Here is a 22352-nt window from a genome sequence, read left to right as displayed (position 1 = left end):
AAAAATCAGTTTCACTTCCACAAACACAAAATCAATGGTCATGTCGATTTCACATGGGCCCCTGGGCACAGCTTGTACTCACATATTTCTCGTTGAAATGGTCCACCTCTTTGAGGAGCTTCTCTTGGCAGTCAGGGTGCGTGGCCAGCAGGTAGGTGGCGAAGGAGAGGGTGTTGGTGACGATCTCGTAGCCAGCGATGAGAAAGAGGAAGGACTGGCCCACGACCTCATCCACTGTCAGAGGCTTGGACGGGAGCCTGGGTTGGTGTTTCTGGGAAGGATTTGCTGAGCATTCATTGGAGAAGACTTCTCTGACTATGTCAAAGCTCTCCACACCCACGGAGGTGGCGGAATGCCGGGCATCCAGGACCAGTTGGAGGAAGTCTCTCCGCCTCTAAGGGATAAAAGAAGAAAATGCACATTTTGGCCCAGGATCACATGAGTGGGGTTTCCTGGAGCACAAAAGAAGGCGTGCACATGCAGCCTTTCAAGGATAGAACAAGGATTCTCCTTGCGGGGTTATCTGAGATGGCAAGAACCTGGGACCCCCCTGCACTGGTTCACAGGCTGGTGCAGCTAAGAACAGACTGTGATGCCATCAGAAAGGATGAGGCTGGTGTAGCTCCGTAGGTTAGAGCACTGTTCCATGAACAGGAGGGTCACGGGTTCAGTTCCCAGTCAGGGCACATGCCTAGGCTGTGTGGGTTTGGTCCCTGGACAGGGTGCGTATGAGAGACAACAGATCAGTGTTTCTCTCTCACATCGATATTTCTCTCTCTCCCTCCCTTCCCCTCTCTCTAAAATCAGTGAGCATGCCCTCGGGTGAGGGTGGGCTGATCAGAAAGATGTTAAGCTACCCTGGTGAGGAAAACAGCAAGTTGCAGAACGATCTGCACAGCAGAATCTCATTTCTGTAAAAACAGTGAATGCACAAGGCACGTAATTACATAAATGTGTCCATGCAGAGAAAATCTTTAGCAACATTCACACTCAACAGTTCACAGAGAGCTAGAAGCGACGGGAAAACCAGGGGGCTTTTATGTTTTACTTTATCCAGGTTTGTGCTGTTGGTAGGTTGGCTTTCCAACAATAAAACAATTAAAGCAGCGTAGAGATTTAAGTCGAAGCACGTGCTCCGTTGCTCACTAGTGCACGGGTTCAGGGCCTCTGTGGGCGGCCATGTTTTTCTCAAGCAGCAGGAAGTGAACAGACCCTTGACTGCGAGCGGGGGGAGGGGGAGGGAAGAACTTGCTTTGGTGAAGTTTTTCTTCAAAGTCTCCAGCCTGCGTTTTGCATCCCTTAGCCTAGCCTCGTCCTATTGGGTCCCTTTTTTTTCTCAGTAATCCCCTACCCCATTTCAGTGGATAGCACTGTCTTACCATTTTTCCTTCTCTTCCTTATCAGCAATTTGCATATTCTTTATATTTTCACTATCACTAATAGTAACTACAGAAGCGTTTACACAGTGCTTTGGCCTTGAACGAGCGTATTCCTGGCACATCCTTTCTTTGAAAAGCTCTTTAATGTGATGAGTGACAAACAATATGTTACTCTTTTCTGAAGTTTATAGATAAAACAGCAAAAGGAGAGTATCAGAAGCACCAACAAAATATGATAATTTCAAAGCGAGTTACATGTGGTAGCATTTTCTCAGTTTATTGGCTTCTGGATTTTTATTACATGCATGCTCTCTGCCACACACATCAGCACTTAATTCCATCCTTTGAGATTGTTGTTATTTCATGTGTGGTTGTGTTTTCCTTCTGTAAGAACAGAGGTGTCTCCGGGGCCGGACCCCGTGCCCCAGCCCCGGACCCCGTGCCCCAGCCCCACCCCAGGCCTGGTGTTGTGCTGAGCACCCGTTAGGGATGCAACAAATAATTCCACAGATAAAGATGCAGCACAGTCAATGCACCCCAAGGAAGGCCGTGCTGGGTGTGCTCACGACTACATGCTGTTTGGGGCAGGAGCCTTGGATCATGAGCAGGAACCTTCACAGCTCCTCTCCTTCCCAGGTGGGTGACCTTGGCAGGTGACCTTGGAGAGAGCGGCAGGACTCACAGCTAAGTCTGGGCATCTAGAACCTTGAGAGTAAGGAGGCAGGGCCTCAGTGTCCCACCAGCCTGCTCAGGTTGGAATAGCCATGAGAATGGCTACCACCGGGCTGCCTCTTTCTGTCCTGGCCCCGCTAATTCTGTTTTCCAAAAGGCGTCCTCAAGGGATGGCTAACCCCACCTTCCTTCCTGCTGCTTGGTCACCATTTGGGAGGCTGTGGCGGCCCCACCACTAGCTCTGGTCCCGTGGGGCAAAGGCAGGGCGTCACAGCTTGCATGGCAGGTGATACCCCGCCGTTACTCCATCTCCTAGATGCCGACCTGGGGCCCCAGAACAACCACAGGACTCTCAGCTGGCGTGTCTGAAACTCCTCGGGGTGGGATACAGTTGTGTACCCTAAAGCTGGCTCGCGGCTTTGCTGGAGTGGGGTGGGGGCGATGATAGCAGGGAAGGCACAAGCACACCCACACCGCTGGATTTTCCCAAGGGCAGAGCCCAGCTGGCGTCCTTTCCCCTCCTCCTGGCCGAGGCAGGCTGCTGCAGGGCCATCGAGTCTTACACAAATCTGTCTGAACCTCCAGCTACAGAGGCCAGAAAGGGCTGCTCTCCAGAGAGGAGCATTAGCGCAGATGGCTTTCTTTTATTTGCACTGCATCACGGAGGCTGTTTGAACACTGCCCATTTAGGACCGAAACACTGCTGGTTTATGGTTATATCCAAGAAAAATACGCAGCCTGATAGATGTAGGTGTCTAATCCACCCATCGGCTAGAGCTTAGAAAAATATTTACCTTTTAACATCTGTGCCGCATTTTCCACTGCGCAAACACACATCTGCTTGATGGATTGTCTACAGAGTTCAGATGGGTTTAAAGCAAGTTTTCTTAGTAACCGTATAGCTCTGTCTTGACACAGGCAGGCAGTCCTGGATGTGTGGTTGGGAGGTTTTTTTTCTCAGATCAAGTCATTGTTTGAAACACATAGCTCTCGAGTTTATAAAAGGAAAAGCTCGAGGCAATCGCAGTAATTGGATCTTTAATAACCCCTCACCTCTTAGTAAGCCGTTCGGGGCAACGGTCTTAGAATTTCAGGCTGACTCTGCAGCCAGTGGGCTTCGGGCGGAGGTGGGGTTTCGGGGGGTGGGGGGCGGGGTGTGTGTGAGTGACCGCATGCTCACCGGGAAGCCCTTTATAAGCAGTGGTGAGGTTGGAAAACCAGCTTCCCTCCCTCTCTGTCCCCAGGCTCCAGCCTCCCCTGGAGAAGCTGAACCCAGGTGAGTGCTGTCTCTTCAGGCTGCAGAGCCTGGCCAGGGACACCCGTTTGCTCCTCCTTCCCGCCCCTCAGGGGCATGGAGTTGAGCTGATGGTGCTGTGGGCTCAGGGGCTGTGAGCTTGTAAGCACCTTCCCCACCTCCTGGCCCTGGACACATTTGCTGCCCAGTCCCCCAGGGGGACAGGCCTGGGCAGGGGGAGATGCTGCTACCCAAGCCTGCTGTGTGCAGCCGGCCTCTCCTTGACCCCTGATTCACAGTCGGCCAAGGCTGCCACAGTTGGACCTCATGTCCGCTCCTTGTCGGTCTCTCTGAACCACCCAGCCTTTGAGGAAACCCTTTCAAAGCCACCCCGTGCCCAAGTCGATTCAGGATAAGGCATTTCGGCCGTGTTCTTTCTTTTAAGCAACCTCCTTGAATGACGTAGGACCCTTAAAGCATAACATTGTGTATGCACCAGCACATCCAATATCGAAATTAGTTTCCTTACCACCAAACATTCCCACTGCCCTTCTCAGCCAAGTGCCATCAACAAATTCCTACTGTGTGCCAAGGACAGAAGTGTCTTCAGAGCAGGGCCCTGCGCCCCAGCCCAGCCTGCTATTGTGCCAAGCACATGTTAGGTGCGCAATGAGTAATTCCACAGATAAAAGTGCAGCACAGTCAATGCATTCATCCTGAGGAAGGCCGTGTTGGGTGTGCTTCCAACTCCCTGCTGTCTGGGGCAGGAACCTGGCATCACAGCGCAAGTCCGTAAGGAGGAAAGAAACCCCTAGGTCTCTGATGAGCAGGAAGGGGCCCCCGGCTTCAGATTTCGGAGGGGCATCCTCCGAGCTCAAAGGGAATGTGGGGCGGGTGACAGCTGCCTAAACTCCCTGATGTTGATGCTGCTCATGTGGCCAAGCGCCACCGTGTTTCGGTGTAAGGAGCACGCCTGATGAAAAGCACACATGGGAACAGTGACCCAGAGAATTCTTTCCACTGTGGGTACAGCCTGTGAGGGGGTGACCCCTGAGGTAGGTCGTGGCTGTGGCTCTGCAGGGCAGCTTTAAGTCTGCTGACCTCAGAGTGTAGGCAGATTTCTCTGGGCTGCTCCACACCCCGCTTCCCACCTGCCCTCGCTCTCTCCTTCTTGTTTGCCTCTTGTCAGCCTTTGTCCTTTCCTTCTCCCACCCCTGGAAAGCTCTAGACCGAGACAGGACAGCGTGGTGTGGTGGGTGGACCTGGGAGGGAAGTGAGAGAAAAGAGACGGCCATGCCAAATTAGGCTCCACTCCGTTCTGAAGCCGAGTCCCATTAAAACACGTTACCTCTTCTGCCGCTTGCCGGTCCCGCGAGGCAATCACGTTCCTAATGAGTTTGTTAAAAAAGCCGTTCAGTTCATCTCGGTTCTTATTGGGCAAAATCTGGGCCAGTGGGACCATTATGGATGGAAATGATACTTGAAAGAGAAAAACAAAAATGGCATTGAAAAGGGGGAGGTAATACACCAAGGCTATTAGATGCCTGTTGCCGGGAAGCAAGAGCTGGCCTTGAATCGGAGTCACGTGGAGGCCTGTCTTCCCCTCCACGTTGCCGCTCCTCAGAGCAGGGGTTGCATCTCACTCCACCTCTGGCCCCCTCGCCGTTCCTCGCACACTGTAAGCACTCAGCACACATTCATGCAGCTGAATCCTCCTCCATCGGGCCCTTCAGAAGCCAATCTCATGCTTATACATTAATTTCCCAGGTCCGAGATAGGAGGACCTTTTGTATTGCACCAAGAAAGAATAGATCACAGGCCCTGTTTCGAGTCTTAGCAGGTGGTGGGAGCTGATCTGCTTTCTTAACTTTCTGGTCATTTGCATTTTTTTCCCACTGGGTAATTGTCCCCAGAGCTACCACCTGATCATCCCTAAGAGCTGCTGCTACAGCTGCTGACAAGGATGCTGGCCCCATCCCCTGTGGTGGCCTTCCTTGCTACGCTGTGTGCAGCCTGGGCCATTGCTGCCCTGTGCTCGGGACAGGGCTACCTGAGTCAGGGACACTTGTCATCTCCTGGGGGTGACAGGGAGCTGGCTCAGCTCAGCTCAGCTTCTCAGCATTCACCATGGGCCTGCTGGGCGAGGGCATTGTGCAGAGCCTGGGTTGGGGAGGGCAGTCTGGACCTGCAAGTTCTCAGAGTGCTCTGCCCATTTTTAAGAGCCTGGGCCTGAGCCCACGTGGCAGGCAGGGGGGCAGGTTCAGATGACAGAGAATGGGGTGGCAGCCGCCTGGGACTGTGGAACCACCACCCTGGGGTTGATGGCAAGAGGGGCTGACTCAGCTAGAGCAGCTCCCTGGGCTGGCGGGGTCAGGGGCCAAGAAGGGGCTGCGAGACCTGCTTTGTGACTCCCGCTACGGTTTCAGTACTGAATAGGTGGAGGGGACAGGGGCTTCCACAGACATTAACTCAGAAACGGAAATGAAACTGACCAAGGAATGAATGGAATTTACTGGCCCAGCAAAAGATTAGAAATTATGGCAATAATTAATAACAGTGAAAATGACACTTCAGCCCTGGCTGTGTAGCTCAGTGGATTGAGCAAGGGCTTGTGAACCAAAGGGTCACCTGTTTGATTCCCAGGCAGGGCACATGCCTGGGCTGTGGGCCAGGTCCCCAGTAGAGGGTGTGTGTGAGGCAACCACACATGGATGTTTCTCTCCCTCTCTTCTTTCTCCTTCCCTTCCCCTCTCTCTAAAAATAAATAAATAAAATCTAAAAACAAAAACAAAAACAAACCAAACCCTGACACTTTAGTGCTTCCATAAAAGCGAGAAGATACTGGAATGGGTCGGAGGATAAAAACTCACTGTTAAAATTAAAGTAAATTGACCCGTCTCCACAGCAAGCGGTAACCTGCTAGTCACCCATCACACATGCCGCCTAGTTTACTGTGCACTGGCCCTCGGGCAGAGAGTCTTCTGCAGAAGACTTTGCTGGTGGGGAGAAATATGGCCCAGAAAGGCCATGGGATCCAGCCTGGGCTGCGCCTTCCTAAGCCTTGGGTTTCCCATCTGTGTAATGGGGATAAGAGAACCTTCCTCACAGGGTGAATACAAGCTCTAACTGAGGCAATGCGTGCAAAACTCTCAGCAGCGGGCTCGGCTGCTGTTCTCCCTGCAGCGGGGGAGAGAGAGGCCAGGGCCGCCCGTGGTGTGAGAAGTGGCTCAGGCTGGTGATGGGAAGAGGCTGGGTGGCTCTGGGAAGACAAGGCCTCTGCAGGGCAGACTTCTGGAGCTTCCCTCCTCACCCAGAGTGCTCTTTTCTAGCAGCAGAGGCTGGGTCCTGAGAGCCACCCACGTGTCCCAGGGGCTGCCCTCCTGGGAGTAGCCCAGGGCCGCCGCCCTCGGCAGGAGCTGTACGTACAGATCAGAGCCACGAGAGGTCTGGGGAGGGAGGAGGCAAAGAAGCGCCTGCAGTGCTCCACAAAGGGGTCCTCCGGAGACTTCTGTGAGTCCACCTGGGTGCCGAAGGCGACGCTGGCCACCACGTCGGTGCTGTAGCAGCTGTAACACCTGTGGGAGAGGAAGTCATTTGAACTTTGAAAGGACGCTGCCATCAGCTGACCCACCACATCCTTGAACAGGCAGGACCCCTCCTCCATTGCCCACCTGCTCAGGGTGCGGGGGTGGGGAAAAGGGGCTGGGATCAGCCCCTCTGGGCAGTGACAGCAGCAGTGGGACACCAGAGGGGACATAGAACATCGCTGGGAGCTGATCTGAACAGAGAAATGGGGGTGAGGCAGGGGGCAGCTGTAACCAACCAGACACAGTCCAACACCAAAACGAATTTCCCTCCACGATGGAGGGAAGACAGCGGACCCAAAGCCCAGGCATGTCGCCCCAAAGCTGTTCAGAGCCAGAAGCTAATGCTTCATCCATACACAGCGAACTGTGATGGATGAGTTAGCCACCTGGTTGTCTAGGTGTGTTAGCTTTGTGCCCCACTCCCTCCTTAGTGGTTCACCGTTTCCGTAAGAGCAGCAAGCAAAACACCAGGGCCCGCCTCCCTCAAATAAACGCAGGGAACGCTGGGGCCAGCTTCACCGGCGTATGTTGTAGTATTACCGAGAACTCACGCTGCGTTCAGAAACACACGGCGGGAAATTGTGTGCCAGGAAGGAGAGAAAAGAGAACCCCTTGGGAACCTGCCCCCCTCAAATGGCCATTTTAAACTAGAATGAAGTCTTTTTTTTTTAATCTCCTAGGGGGTAGTCAGGTTATTTCTAGAAGGGCTAACAACTGGGTGTTTGCATCCTTTCATGATTAAAAGAACCGTTTTTGTGTAATGTGATGTAGGCACACATGTAGTTCCTCCTCCCCATACATTCTAGAACCAACAACTTCTCAAGAGGGATAAGTGACATTTCCAGACGACTTGTTTTATTTCGACCGCCTTTGATTGAAAACATTCTTACAATTGATTACACATCTCCCTGCTATTGCAGAAACAGTTTGACGACGGAACATGATTGCATCTGATCCTAATGGTGGGAGATTTAAGGGTTTTAAATCTGCTTTTATCGCTGCTCTGTCCATCTATTTCATCTTTGGCTAGTGCGTGAACCTCAGGACCAGAGAGAATGTGTACAAGAGAGACTTTTCTAAACAATACGGTACGATTTAAATGCTGGCGATGATCATGTTATTATTTTATTAGCAATGGTAATAAGAACGAGTCAGCTTCTGGCTTATCCGCCACCCCCTCCTCACCCCGTAATCTGCCATAACTGAGCCCAGGACACCTGGGAGAGAAGCCAGATCATCTGTCATTCATGTCTGGTGGCCACTGCTAAGTCCTGGCGTCTAGGTAGGGGAGCACCCCATGTTTTCTGGAAGTAGAAATCCTTAGACTTGTCTCAGAACCCTGTCCTTTCTGTCCACTCCCGGGTCCGCAGAGGGCAGGGGGCGAGCCCACCCACAAACCACCCGCCCGCCCAAGGTTTCCCTCGACCCACTGCGTCTCCACAGGCTGTGTTCACATTTGCTCCCCACTTTATATGAGTTTCATTTCTACATATTAGTCAGTCCACCTATGCTTTCCTGAGCGTCTAGCATTTCCATAGTGTGCTGGTCCCGAGGTAATTGTCCAGCAATTACGTGCAGTTATGAGAAGCAGCAATTCAAAAACACGATTTCTCATCTGTCATGTAGCCCTTACCTCTGGATGTCGAAAGCGTCCCCAGATTCTGCATAGCGTTTTAAGTGAGCCAGGAGAAGGTCGCAGGCTTGGCTGATGAGGGGCGTCACCTGGTAGCAGATAACAAAGGTGTAATTAGGACACCGTGCAGGGGGCTTACCCGAATTAGCTGCAGATAAAGAAGTTATGTGTGGTGCTTCCTGCAACATGGGCGCTGTTTTGAAGGTAACTTCCTTGCAGCAAAGATGCAAGAGGAAGGGATAAAATTCATGAAATATTTTAGCTTAAGCAATATGTTATTTTTTTTGGAAGCAAAAAGAAGAAAGGATTCAGAGTAAATACTGTGAAATAATTATGAAAATGATCATGAAGTGCTTAGAGAGAAATGACAATCTGTACTCGGTTTCATGACATTTGCTTAGCATTAGAGAGTAAATAGACCGCAATCCATATGTACCGTCCCTGGAATTAGCCCAAATCCGTGTTTACTTGGTTTCAATTAGACTCGAGATCTTCCACTAAAGTATAGAATCTTAGTAGCCAACGGAGTCGCAAGTTTCCCCTTTCAGTCCTTCTTGTTCAATACAAAAGCCATTCGTAGAGCATGTCTGGTGGACAGCTATTCATTTCCGCTTAAAGTTGCTTAAACCCTCCAATACAGGGGAAGCCTTGTCTTCATGAGGCCTCCTATGCCCACACAGGACAGTTGCTGAATTGCTTTGTTTACTAGTAAAATATTTTTATTATGGAAAAGTTCTAACAGAGAGAGAGAGAGAATGGTGACATGAGCAATCATGTAACTAATAATCCAGTTCCAACAAATCTAGATCTCTCTTTTGGCTACCCACCACTCGGACCCCAGCAGGTCGGCCTGAGTGGGTGGGGTTCCTTGCAGAGGCTGATGGGCACCCACGTGACCTTTCCTTCTCTTCCATTTGGTAAGCCAAGGGGGAAACACTGGAAGCAATCACTGCATCCAGTGCGCGTTCTAGAGTGCCATCACAGGGAAAGCAGCAGGCTGTGACGCATTGTTCTGAGCACTTCTTCTGGAAAACGTATTTTGAAATGTTGTTTATGTTTAGATTTTACCTTTTGGACACAAAAATGTAAGTTCTTCCAGGTACGGGGGATTTTTTTTGCCCATTTTTGTGTATTCAGCACCTACAGCAGTGCCTGGCACATAGTAACTGTTTGTTGAATGAATCAATGAATCAATCAATGAATGGGTTTTAATGATCACCTAAGACCCACTCTTTGCTGATAAAGCCTGGAGGCATTGGGAAAAGTTCTAGAAATGTTATCTGTTTACTAGAAGGTATGTTGTCATGTTTGGGGCAAAATCTGACTTTCTCTCTCCCTCTCCCCCTCTCTCTCTTCCCCTCCCTCCGTCTCTCTCAATGTCACTCTGGAGAGGCAGCTGCATAAATGGAACACAGTGACCCCGTAAAGGGTAAATAGACCATTTCCTTGCATGTCAATCACAAAGTTGAGTTATGTTGACTTTTTTAGAAGATACATAGCACAGGTAAATATTGAGGTTTGGGTCAATGAAAACCACAAAGTCTTTTTCCTTGAATCACCACCGTGTGCAATTGGTTCTTTTGACCCTTTAGGGTCCATTCATTTGAAAGGGTTTACTTTTAGTTTACGTACATTGTTACAAAAAGTTGTCCTACCGTGTGTTCTGAGTGGAACAATCTCTCCTTCTCTCTCTTTTTTTAATCGATGCCAGAGAGAGGGGAAGGGAGGGAGAAAGAAGGGGAAAGAAACATCGGCGTGAGAGAGAAACATCGACTGGCTGCCTCTTGCATGCGCCCCAGAATGAGCCCACAACCCAGGCATGTGCCGGACCGGGAATCGAACCCTCAACTTTTGGTCTGTAGGACGAAGCCCAGCCAGGTGAGCCACAGCAGCCAGGGCACTGAGTGGAAGGATCTCTTAACTTCCCTAAGACACTGAGGTGAGTGGAGAAGTCTGGCAGAGTGGGGCAGACCGGGGGGTTGCCGGCCAAGGTTCGAGGGACATGTGGCTCTGTCGGCCCCCTCCCTCCCACAGCTCCCTCCAAGCTGGGACTCCAGGAAAGAACAGAGTCACCAGGAGCCAGCTGCTTGCTGAGCGAGCCTTCTCTGAAGGAGCTGGTCCCGAGCAGCCAGCAGGCATCCCTGCCGTGTGGGAGTGAGCGAGCTGGGGCCTGAGCTCCGGGCTGCGTGGGTTCCCAGGGCAGAGATGATGGCTGGGCAGCACCTGTGGGCAGTGGAGCCTAACACACCCACACACCCAGAAGAGAGGTAGCAAAGCCTCTGAGGCCCTCCCCTGTTGCCGAGACTTGGAGGGAGCATCTGGAGAAGGAAATCCTGGAAAAAAGGGATTTTCTCCTCAGGAAGCCACGCGAGCTTAGAGCACTGGGTTGCTTGCGCTAAGGGTGGGCAGGCTGAGGGGTGAACTCACTCTTTCCAAGCTTATCTCCTGCAACGTGGCTACTTGAACTTCAGTAAGTGTGTCTTCTAAGCCTTCATTGGGGTCAGCCTCGGAGCCCGAGGCTGTCCACTAGCCGCTGCTTCAGGTGGCCCCAGAGTTGGTGATCACCACCGTCTCTGACTCTTTGGCCAGCTGGGCGTGAACCTAAGACCATTTTCAGCCAGGCAGCATCTTACCAGTACGTGAGCGGCGGGAAGACTTTGTCGAATGATTTGCTGAAACAGAAGTGTACTTTCCCTTAGCTACCTGGCCTGCGGTGCGCTAAAAAAAATAAATAAATAAGGATGACTGTTCTGATTTATGCTCAGTAATCCTAATGGACTCTTCCTGACTACTGGATTCTTTTCTGAACTCTTCCAAACCGTCGATTTAACACTCCATCAGCACAGGAGTGTGTGTGGAGGGTCGCCACGCTCCAGAAGCCCCAGACCGCCTCAGCGTTTGGAGGCCTCTGGGCCCGGCGAGCTGCGTCTCCCTGACCGGCTTCCCTGGCTACGGTCCTTCCATTATTTTAATAAGCTGAGGGGTCCAAGGGAACTCTGTTCCAGTAAAATCCCGTAGACAAACATTTCTTTCGGATTTAGTTTAGAGGAAGAGTCACATGGTAAAAAGAAAACCACTGTTTAAAGGAAGTCTTTTTAGCTGTCAGGCTTGAAGCTTTCTTAATGTACCAAAACGGGATGCAACATAAAATTTGACTCACGTACAACTCTTCAGGAGCATGCTCTGTGTGGAAAGAGGGGTTCACCCAGACGGCATCTAATCATGTGCCTGGACTGTGCAAAGGGGGGCGGCCAGCTGCCCACCAGCAGTTCCTTCACGTGCTTGCGACTAGGATTCTTTGTTGCCGGCTGGCGTGATTGTAATTTTCTACCACACTCTGCCTGCTGTCTGCCGAGCGGAATGGGTAATGACATTTCAGTTGGGTTCACGTGATGTAAGATGGGGCATGTAATAGAAAAAATGCTCTAAAAAGCAATGCAGGGAAAATATATAAGACAGGAGAGGGCTGGCCAATAGCCCTCACCTCCGGTGTTCTTCCGCGCATTATTCACGAGCAGTTGCGGAGTATTTACCCTTCCACAAGCTGCATGCAGTCACCGTTGTACCGCCCGCAAGCCCGAGGTTTCCCCCGTATCTGCAGACCAGCAGACACAGGCGGCTGGTGCACACTTGTACACAGAGGAACACAATGCTATCATCACGCACATCTCAACAACAGACTCTCATTTGTGGTTGTTAACGGTTCATCTTTGGAGTGTAAAGAGTGATTTCTATTTCTGGGTTTTTCAGGTTTCTCACAATGCACCTATGTTTGCACATACAACCAGCTGAAATATTAATGTGATCAGGCTTTTAAAGAATGACTTCTTCTTGGGGGGTACAGTCCAGGAGCCAGACCTGCGGAGAAAGCTGCTGATTTTGCTTCTGTTACCTCTCACACTGGCGATCTTCGTTATAGATGATGCCAAGTGTTCGACTGGTCAGCTGTTAGGTAAAATAAGGGAAAAGTACCCTCCCCGGCCTGGGAAAAAAATTCCCCACGTCCTTGCTAACCTGGAGTTTATACCATCTCACTAAAGCGGCCCAGGTAAAAACAAAACGGACAGAATCTTTCCTGACTGCGTCTGAGGAATTCTGAGTCCAGGTGAGGACGGAGGGCAACAGTTAATTCAAGAAGCCGGAGAGGGTCTTCCGAGTGGGCAACAGAGACCGTTTATGGGGTGATGACGCAGAAGGGCTGTGAAATTCTCCTGCTCAAAGGCTTTCTTCTCTCCTTTCAGGCAACACCCCCGACTTCCATCACTGCAGTTTCCTCCTCGAGGGTAAGCCTCTGACCTTGTTAAATACACTTGGCCCCGGGGAGAGCACACACTGAAAGCCACCGCCAAGTCTTGGGTTTCCTCTCCTTAGCACTTCTTCACCGTGTTAGACCTAACTTCGCCCAATCTGTTTCTTCATCTGCAAAACGGGAGTAATAATGGCTCCCTTGAAGAGTGGTGGCAAACTTTAGAAACAGAATATGCAAAAGGCTGAGCACTGGAGGGCAGGGAGAGATCCAAGCTCGGTGGCTGTCCCCTGGGGCAACGCCCTTGCTCCCAGACTGCTTTGGTGGCTGGGCGTCGTTCTCTCTTCCTTTATTCCCAACTGACGACACCCACGGGGGATGACACCTGTGGGGTCCGCGGGTTCTTGCCTCGCCATGTTATCATCACTCCTTTCCCGCATCTGTCTCTTCGTCTTTATTTCCCCAGGGACCACTGTGGTGCAGGCTTTGTCACCTGTCACCTGGAATGTGGTTGTCATCCTGCTTCTTTAGAACAGTGACAATTATCTTGAGCACATGGGTAGTGTTTGTACCTTGTACAGTGCCTGGCATGTAGGTGTATGAAAACTTTCTTTCAAAAGAGCCTCCTGGACTCCTTGCCACCTGTGTTTTCACTTTCTAATCCATCCTGTGTGTGGTCACCAGACCGGCCTTCTAAACACGCTTGTTGTCTGAGCGATGTTCTGCTGAAACCCTCTGGGGATTCCACATGGACTGCAGGACACAGAAAGCCCATTAAGAACCGAATCCTGCCAACAGCCACGTGAATAAACTCAGAGGCCCTTCTTCCAACAGGTAAGCCTTCCTACGAGACCACAGCCAGTGGCCTGGCTGCACGGAGAGACCCTGAGACGGGCAGCCAGCTCAGCCATGCCCGCGTGCCTGACCCACAGAAACGATGGGCTAGTAAAGGTTTGTTGCTCCAAGCTGCTAAGTTTGGGGGTCATTTGTTACACGGCAGTAGAGAACTAATTCTCTCTCACTGTCACTGCCTTGTGGCAGCTCTTAATATGTTGTCATGTATTGTTGAAGTGCTCGGTATTTGCTCTCTCAGGAATGCGCACAGTGCAACACACTCAGTTGATTCCCTAGAAATATCTATGGGATGACTGACTGCCTGAAGGCCCCCGGGGCCCGGGTATAGAAAGTATCCAAGAAACGTGAGCACACTGCGGTGCCCTTCACAGGAACGTGGAGCAGGTTCCTGGCAATGGGCCCTGAGTGGAGCCCGAGACCCGTGGGGGTTCCATTCCACCCCTTCCTCTGGGCATGTCGTGTGACTCTGAACTTGGGTCCTCGTCCCCAAATGTGGGGCTGTTTGCAATGAGTTATGCAGTGCTTTTCTGTGGACATTCCGGGATCCCAAGGAGGTCACTCAACACCAGGCAGAGACAGCTGCTTGGGAAGCAGGGACAGAACAGGTGACTTCCTAGGTCAAGGCAGTCACGGCCGGATCGCTGGGCCAGTCTACCTGCTCCAGCACGTGACATCCCCCAAAACGCCTTCCGGTGTCTGTTTGATTTCAGAATGACAAAAAGGCCTAAAAGGCAGACTCTGGTTATTTTTATGCTCAAGTAATTTAGCCACAGCGAGAGAACAGCAGCTCCTCTGGCTCCTGGCTCATTGCCCTTGTCTCCAACATCAGGACGCACACTCCTTTTGCTGCTTAGTTAATGCGTGTCTGGGTTATAATTTCACTCAATCCAGCTCTGATGCCATGAGCTTGAAAAACAAACACCATCAAGCCCTTGGAGCCCCGGGAAGGTGGGAGAATGGGCACAGGGTGGCCTCCAGGGGAGGAACACTTCCTGAGTGGGGAGGGAAGGGGAGGGGGTCTCTTCTGTGTCACTTGATTATTCTAAGCTGAAATAACCCCACACATTAATGGTGTGGGAGCTGGGTGGCTTCTTTGTCACATAGGAAAAAAGATTCAGAAAAGGTCTGCAGTGGAGGCCACCACTCTGAGGTCAAAACTTGGCTCCCGGGAGCCACACTCTCGGTGTCACGGAGAAGTGGAGACATCAGAGGCATGACATGAGTCTTTTCTCATCTGCTCAAGTGTTCGTCCCACAGGTTGTGGGGACATCTGGCATCTTGGGGGCTAAATGGCTGGATTGGAAGCCTTTTTCCTCAGACCCCCCCTTTCAAGAATGTTAATAGCGCCTCCCCGTCCAGTGAGGTTGGTCCCAAGCTCTCCCCGACCACTGGCACAGAAGGACCAATTCCATGTACTTTTCCAGTTCGTTCTCGCTAAGTCCTTCCACGGACTCTGTGCTCCAGCCAATCGATGCTCCCTGTCGCCCAAACACACCCTGCACTTTTGTGTCCAGATGCCTTTGTTCCTGCAGCTCCCCCCCACCAGCCACACGCCTTCTCCCTCTGTCAAAACTCAGCAAAATCTGCAGGGCTCAGGCACAGCGCTACCCACCCTCGACCCCCAGAGCGGTCCCTGAGGCTTGCAAGAGGTTGTGAGCTATGACTGTCTCCTCCTACTTGGACGTAATGTGGGAATATGTGCACCTTGTTGTCCTTCTAGATTACAAACCCCTTCAAGACAGGAATAAATAAGTATTGGTTGAATTTTATGAATTTAGTGCTTCATTCCACTAGGCACTCTTGGACCTGTGGGCAACGCTGTTTTGGAACTGATAGCAGAGGGTGATTTTCTAAGTAAATAAAGATCAGCTCATAGGGATGGGATATGCTATCGAACCATGTTGTTGATTTTTAAAAAATAGAAAAGTTAATACCCCAAAGTGCTCTAAACTGGTGACTAACGAATATAAAATTAATACCATTTAACAAAACTCACCACCTCCTTCTGCCACCCAGGTATTAAAAACATCCATGACTTATTTTTATGCAAAATTTCCTGCTGATATATATCAATTTCTAGCCATCTAGGTGAATAATCAAGTGTCATTTCTAATAAGTCAGTGGCTCCTGTCAAGAGTTTGGCCAATTAGAACTCACCCCAGGAGGAGGTGGCTACTGGCGTTGCCAGGCAACAGCCAAGCCGGGAGGCACATTGAGATGCTCTTAGACTTAACCAGCGGCAAGTCAGAGTGACATTATAGTTCTGGCAAAGGAGAGTCAAATTATAACCCAGGATGGGGTACCCACGATGAGGAGTGTGTTTTCTTTTAAATGCAAATGGAAAAGGAACACTTTAACCAGAATTTAAACAGTCCATCATTATATCGATTTTAATTAGGAGATTAGGTGTCAGTGGAATATAACTGTGTGGCAGGAGAACGGTCTCTGGCTGCTAGATAAATACCCAGACATTCTGGAAAATGGGCAACTGGTCAGGCAGGGACAATGTATTTTTGGATTGCAAAGTATTTATCACTGCGGCCACACTTGGTTATAATGACTTTCATTTTTATTGCTTGGAAAGACGAAGAACCAGAAGCAAATATTACAAATAGACTGCTGGAGGCTGGTGCAGCCAAGAGAAAGCGGCTTGTTCTAACATAATTGGAAGACTGGGTTCTGCTTAGAAGCCCTTGTGCGTGATTGTCTGAAAGTTTGCAGTGGAAATCCAAAGGCCAGGTGAAACTGCGATGATGGCTGTAATTCTGCAAAGACTTTTGCACTGAAATGGTTGTGGCTGTGCACTTCCTCATAGGCTGGCTGTATCAACTTTATTTTTTAAAGACTGCAGGCATACTGGGGTAATACGTCTTCTCCAACGCAAGACAGCCCTAGAGGGAATAATAACCACATCTGCCTCTGCCTTTAAGACTCGTACATTATTGACCGTGCCTTCCCGACAGGAAACATCTGGGTGGAAGTGAAAAATTAGGCATCAGGCTGGATTCTCCGTGACTGTGAGAGATACCAGCCTTCCCTGTTGGTCTGACTTTTCTTTCTTTTTCTTTTTCTTTTTTTTTAAGAGAAGGAAGAGAAACATCAATGTGTGGTTGCCTCTCCCGTGGCCCACACTGGGGACCTGGCCTGCAACCCAGGCACGTGCCCCGACTGGGAATCGAACTGGCGACCCTTTGGTTCGCAGCCCACACTCAACCCACTGAGCCACACCAGCCACGGGGTGACTTTTCTTGAACTGAGTCGCCAAGCACAGACATAGGGTTGGCTCATTTCCTCTTGAGTAACACAGACACACGTAGTGTTAGGCTGTTGCGTGTGGAGTTGCCAGTTCTTGTATATATCTGCTCAGTGGGTCGCCACCAGCTTAGTCATGTGGGTGAATGAGAAAATGTCCATCACGTCTATGGGGCTTTGAGGACCGAGAATATGCCGGCCGCCATATTGGGTTGGGTTCATGGTCCGACCACTTTGGCGCTTGGTGGTGTCTGCTCAAGAAGCACTTGAAAATGGAGTTGCCCATGAACTCTACCTCCAAAGACATAGCGCCCAATGGCCTCTTTTCTCCCAACAGCCTACTGTGATGCTGACTACCCGTGTTTTCACTTCCTGCAAACTCACTTGAGCCCAGCATGAACAAAGGTACACAGACTTCCCTACTGCAGGTCTCTCCAAGCCCTGAATATGTTAAAGTACTTGGCGAATCTCTAAGAAGAAGGTTTGCAATATTTTACTGAATTGTATGACCGTGGGGCCTCTTTGGTCCTCAGTGATTTCAAATCCTTTCCCTCGGTAGTAATCCCTAGCTTGAAGTTCACCGTCATGTAAGTCAAGTCTAAATGCTTTTCTCCTCGATGCATTATTTTATTCTTGCTTACACTGAAGGGTTAGCTGCCACTTTTGTGCTGACGTGTGCAACCTTAGAACACAGTCTTAGCAACTTATTCCAATTGATTTAATATTTTCCAACACAGAAGAGCTTAGAGGAATAGACAAATGTATAGATTTTTCGGTGTCCTCCCTCCTTCAGATGAGTTATAAAATTTAAAAATATTAGTGCAAACTTGGGTCCCCAGGGAATCCTATGACTTATATTTCCCTCAGAGAAGAATTAAATTAGCCCCAGTTTTTTCCCCCCTGAAGTTAAATCTATTTACTTCCTGAGCCATAAGACAGTTTTACACAATCCCAGGGTTACTCATGAATAGTCTTTGGTAAAGAATCTAGGAAAGGACTCTAAAAATCTAAGTAAATCCACCAGTTGCCCCTTTAAAAAAATGAATCCCTTAGAGGACAGGGTGAAAACTCTGGCAGGTTAATCTGGCAAAATTTTTGCTGGTAAAATGGTCAGTCTTCCCCCTCATCCCTGCTCAGCCCCCTTCAACTCATTTGTCAGTAACTCGTCTGTCACCGGCTGTGACTTCAGGGTTCTCCCCTTCCGAAATTACGCACGCATCAGTCGAATGTCCACTGGCTCTCTCTCTTCATAAATATTGTCCCCGCACAAGCCAAAAACCAATTTCATTTTGAATAAAAACATGGATTCATGATAGAGTGCTGATTCTCAGGTAACTTTCAAGCGCTGTTGATCAAGGCAGCCTAATACCCACACAGGTAAAGCCGGTGCCTTTGGAAGGTTCGGGACTATCACCAACTTGGGCACAGGAAAGGGCCCAGGCCGCCAAGGCCCTATAGGACAAAAGCCTCCAACGTCCAAGGGAAAACAAGACTTGACTCCAAGAAGGAGCTCTGAAGTTTGATAACAAGGGTCCGACAGCCAGTTACGAATTCAGAAGGGACTGGAGATACTGATAATTCAAAGTTATTTCCAGGAAAACTGACTCAGGAACCAGCAACCAAGTGACATGCAGGCTCCTGTTGGTTCCCTGAGCTTCTCCCGTGGTCCGTGCCTCCTCCACCCCACGCCCCCGGGCCTCGTTCTCTCCCTGTCTTCGTGACCCAGTTTTTCTATTTTCATATGTATACCGGTGACTCTCTAAAGAGGAAGCCAACCATTGGTTGTATCCTTGTATTTAATTTTTCCTTGATAAAATCATTTCCCTTTTATCTTAGTCTTAACACATAGCCCTCTGTAGAAAGCTTCCTTGTTCTTTGGTTCTTTTTTAAAAACCCTCACCCAAGGATATGTTTACTGATTTTAGAGAGAAGGGAAGGGAGGAGGGAGAGGGGAGGAAGAGGAGGCATCTGTGTGAGAAACTTCAATTAGTTGCCTCCCATTCGTGCCCAACTGGGGATTGAACCTGCAACCTAGGTATTTGCCCTGATCAGGATCAAATCTGTGACTTTTTGATGTATAGGGATGATGCTCCAACCAACTGAGACACCCTGACCAGGGTGGTTCTTTGATTCTTCATCTGTACATTCATTCATTCACTCAGCAAACCATTACTGAGTGCCCATATGTACCTAGCGCTGTGTAGTTAACAAGAAAGAAAAAGAATGTTAGCTGGTGATGGTGCTACAGAGAAAAATACAGCTGGAAGGGGCTCGGGGTTCTACAGCCCAGACCCCAAGGGCCCGGAGAAACCATGGGTCTGAGAAGGTCAGGCAAGGGATCCAGAGGCAGACATAACATCAGGGCTGTCCACTCTGGCTCCCACACGAACCTTCCCTTAGAGACCCTCATTCTGCAGGTCCTAGGGCAGCTAGAATTACATAATTCTTTTTAAAGTTTTTATTTATTTATTTTTAGACAAAGAGGAAGGGAGAGAGGGAGAGAAACATCAATGTGTGGTTGCCTCTCGGGTGCCCCTTACTGGGGACCTAGCCCACAACCCAGGCATGTGCCCTGACTGGGAATCAATCTGGTGACACTTTGGTTCTCAGGCCAGTGCCTAATCCACTGAGCCACACCAGCCAGGGCTAGAATTACGTATTTTTAACAAGGGTCCTAGGTGATTCTGGTGCTGCCATTGGTCACAGACCTTGGTTTGAGAACCTGTGATCGAAGGCCAACAGGAGGTTTAACTCCAAGGAGGCATCTGGAAACCGGGGTGGGGGTCACCTATGCTGGGGAAGCAGGCAGTCAGGGACTGTGACGTCTGGTAGCCTGCTCTTCCCTCTTCCTTCCCTCTGCCCATCTTCCATGGGAGGGAAACCAGCCCCCTCTCATCGCCTCCACCCTGTCTGCATCCTGGAATAGAGTCCGTGCTCAGAGCCCCAAACCTCGCTCATCATATGGGAAGGGAAGTTGCTTTTGAATTCAGATAACTCTGTACTGGGCTAACAAAGCTGGGCTTCCAAGACTGCTGTCTCGGTGTGGATCAAGAAAGCTGGATGTCAGGGAAGGGGAGCTGTAACAGGTAAAGGGAGCCAACTGTATGGCGACAGGTGATTTGACTTTGGGTGCTGGGCACACGGCGCAATATGCAGATTGAGTCTCAAATCCACACCTGACCCTATATGCTCTTATTACCCAATGCTGCCCCAATAAATTTAATTAAAAAATGAAAAGAAAGCCTAATGTACAGTCCCCAACTGAGCAGTGACTCCCTCGTTCCGCACGGCGCCCACCGCCTCCTTCTGAAGCAACGAGCCCCACTGGTCGGCGGGGGAGGGACAGTCACAGGGGACACGATTTATGGGGCATGAAACACTTGCAGGGTTTAACGCTGGAAAAATATTATTCTTGTCACGTACTTCTTAGTCCTCATGCTTCCTTTATTTAAGCAGCATTTAACACCCTTTTCTTCCTTGAAGTACTTCTCCGTGCCCCATTCTCCTGGAATCCGATTTCAGGCTGTTCTTCCTGAGTCTGCTTTGCAGGTTTTTCCTCTGCCTCTCACTTCAGTATGGCTCTCCTCGGCACCCTTTTCTCTTCTTAGGCTCCAGGTGACCTCACCTGTGCCTGCGTTTTTGATGACTGTTGCTCCTTCTCTTATCTCCTGAGATCCCGATCTGCAGACAACTTTCTCCTTGTGCATCTACGTGGGTGGTCCCCAGCGACCTTACACTCACCAGGTCTGACTTCTCCAGAGGTGGGGAAGGGTGACTCTCCCTGTCCCTGGCACGGCATCCTTTCCAACGGAAACCGGGCAAACTGAATTGAGCTATATTTAGTAGAAAGATGACTTTCAACGGAGTTTCAAGGTCACTGGTAGTATATGTTAAACAACGGTCTCGAACTGAGGCAAAACCCAGGGAATCGATGAAATTTCTTCCCTTTTTATTCTTGGACACCTGCTCCCCTAGTGCTGTGAACCACGTCGAGGAATTCTATTTTCTGCAACAAACTCAGACACTAAGAATTCAATTTCTGAGCCAGACAAAGGGAATGCTTTGGAACCCCAAAGCAAACACTAGATTTCTTTGGGAAACAGCATTGTATCAGTTTCTGGTATACACCCTGTAAGGTGCTAAAGAAATCTAGACTGTGATAAGCTTCATTTTTTCCCCCAAAGAAACATAGCTCAAGGCTGTCAAGAAAACTTTTTTCCTTTCTTACATTTTTTTTTCCCAACAGTTTTTTAAAAAGCAAGTGAGGTTCTTTCTGCATCTAAAGTGCTGCCACGCCAGTGCTTCCTCCGGGGTAAAGAAATAGGACAGACCGCGCCTGGGCTACTGAAGCTGCTCCCCTTCTTTTGGTTAGCTCCCCAGTTTAGGGCCCCGTTGTAACGAACGTGTCCTCCCTTCGACTTATCCACTCGTCCAAATAGTGCTTTACAGCTTTTAAGGAAGCAAGCCCTCCCTTCCAACAAATTCTCCCATGAAACCTCAGTGGACGACGTGACTGCCAGTGGGGCCGTGCTCCTTGCCGCGTCTGAAGGCAGCAGGACGCTCCCCTCCTGGGCTTCCTTGCGGAGAACTCCTCGGATTGGTGGTCCCCCAGCTCAGGATTTACATAGAATCACCTGGGAAGCTGTCCAAACCCTCCACCCGAGGCTGCACTCCAAGCCAAACCAATGTCATCAGAACCTCTAGATGTGGGGTGTGGGTAGCAATGGTTTTCCAAGCTTCCCGGGTGACTGCAACGTGCATCCGCGGCCCAGGAGGACTGCCTCCGAGCTACCCTACCCACCAGTCTTGGGCTCTCCACGCCCTCCTGTATCAGATCGGGGGCCCGGAAGGGGGCTCGGAGCATGCGCAGACAGGCCCTACCCGGATCCGATCCGGGTCAGTGCTCTCGGCCGCCCTCCTGCGGGGGAGGCTGCAATCTCCCCACTCTGGGTCAAGTGTTGGCAAACTTACGGGACCAGATGGCGGAGCTACGTGTCTCAAACAACTGTACTGGTAAGAAAGGAGAATTCGTATTCCCTATGTCTGAAACCTGTTTCCATACCTCATTTGGTTCCACACTTGGGCAGAAAATATAGGAGTGTTGCTTCCAACCCCCCCCCCCCGCCCCCCCGCCACGCCCTCAGGTTTCCACAGAGGCCCCATTTGCTTCCACTTCCCTTCCGCCACCCACCAGGCAACCCCGGGGACAGTCCCGGGAGCTTCAGAACCGCGTGGAGGTCAGAGAAGCAGTCAGGCAGAGGGGTTCGAGTAATCCGGAGCTGGATTCTAACCTTGGCTCTGCCGCTTACTAGCTGTGTCACATGGGGCTGTTATTTAACCTCTGTGCCTCGGTGACCTCATCTGTAAAACAGGTGATAAAAGTAGTGTTTACCTCACAGGGACGTGTGTTAATGCAAACAGGAGGCCCCTTGAGCGGTGCCTGGTGCCCTGAGAGCTGAGAGCGCCGGGCGGTGCTGTGAGCCGAGCTGGCCCT

At 50.3% G+C, this 22352-nt stretch overlaps 1 protein-coding gene across 2 annotated transcripts in view; it reads right to left on the bottom strand.

Annotated features, from left to right (window-relative positions):
• The window catches only part of TBXAS1 (thromboxane A synthase 1), a 137975-nt gene that overhangs the window by 42693 nt on the left and 72930 nt on the right, over positions 1-22352 (bottom strand). For both annotated transcript variants that reach the window (XM_036010957.1, XM_028525746.2), the window contains exons 6-9: positions 8506-8594; positions 6712-6860; positions 4634-4764; positions 83-394 (exon numbers count right to left, since the gene is read on the bottom strand). In XM_036010957.1, coding sequence (XP_035866850.1) covers positions 83-394; positions 4634-4764; positions 6712-6860; positions 8506-8594 — 681 coding nt within the window. The remainder of the gene's footprint in view (positions 1-82; positions 395-4633; positions 4765-6711; positions 6861-8505; positions 8595-22352) is intronic.

The sequence above is a fragment of the Phyllostomus discolor genome, chromosome 10 (assembly GCF_004126475.2).
Source record: "Phyllostomus discolor isolate MPI-MPIP mPhyDis1 chromosome 10, mPhyDis1.pri.v3, whole genome shotgun sequence".
Taxonomy (NCBI): domain Eukaryota; kingdom Metazoa; phylum Chordata; class Mammalia; order Chiroptera; family Phyllostomidae; genus Phyllostomus; species Phyllostomus discolor.
This window is presented reverse-complemented; position numbering and strand designations above follow the sequence as displayed.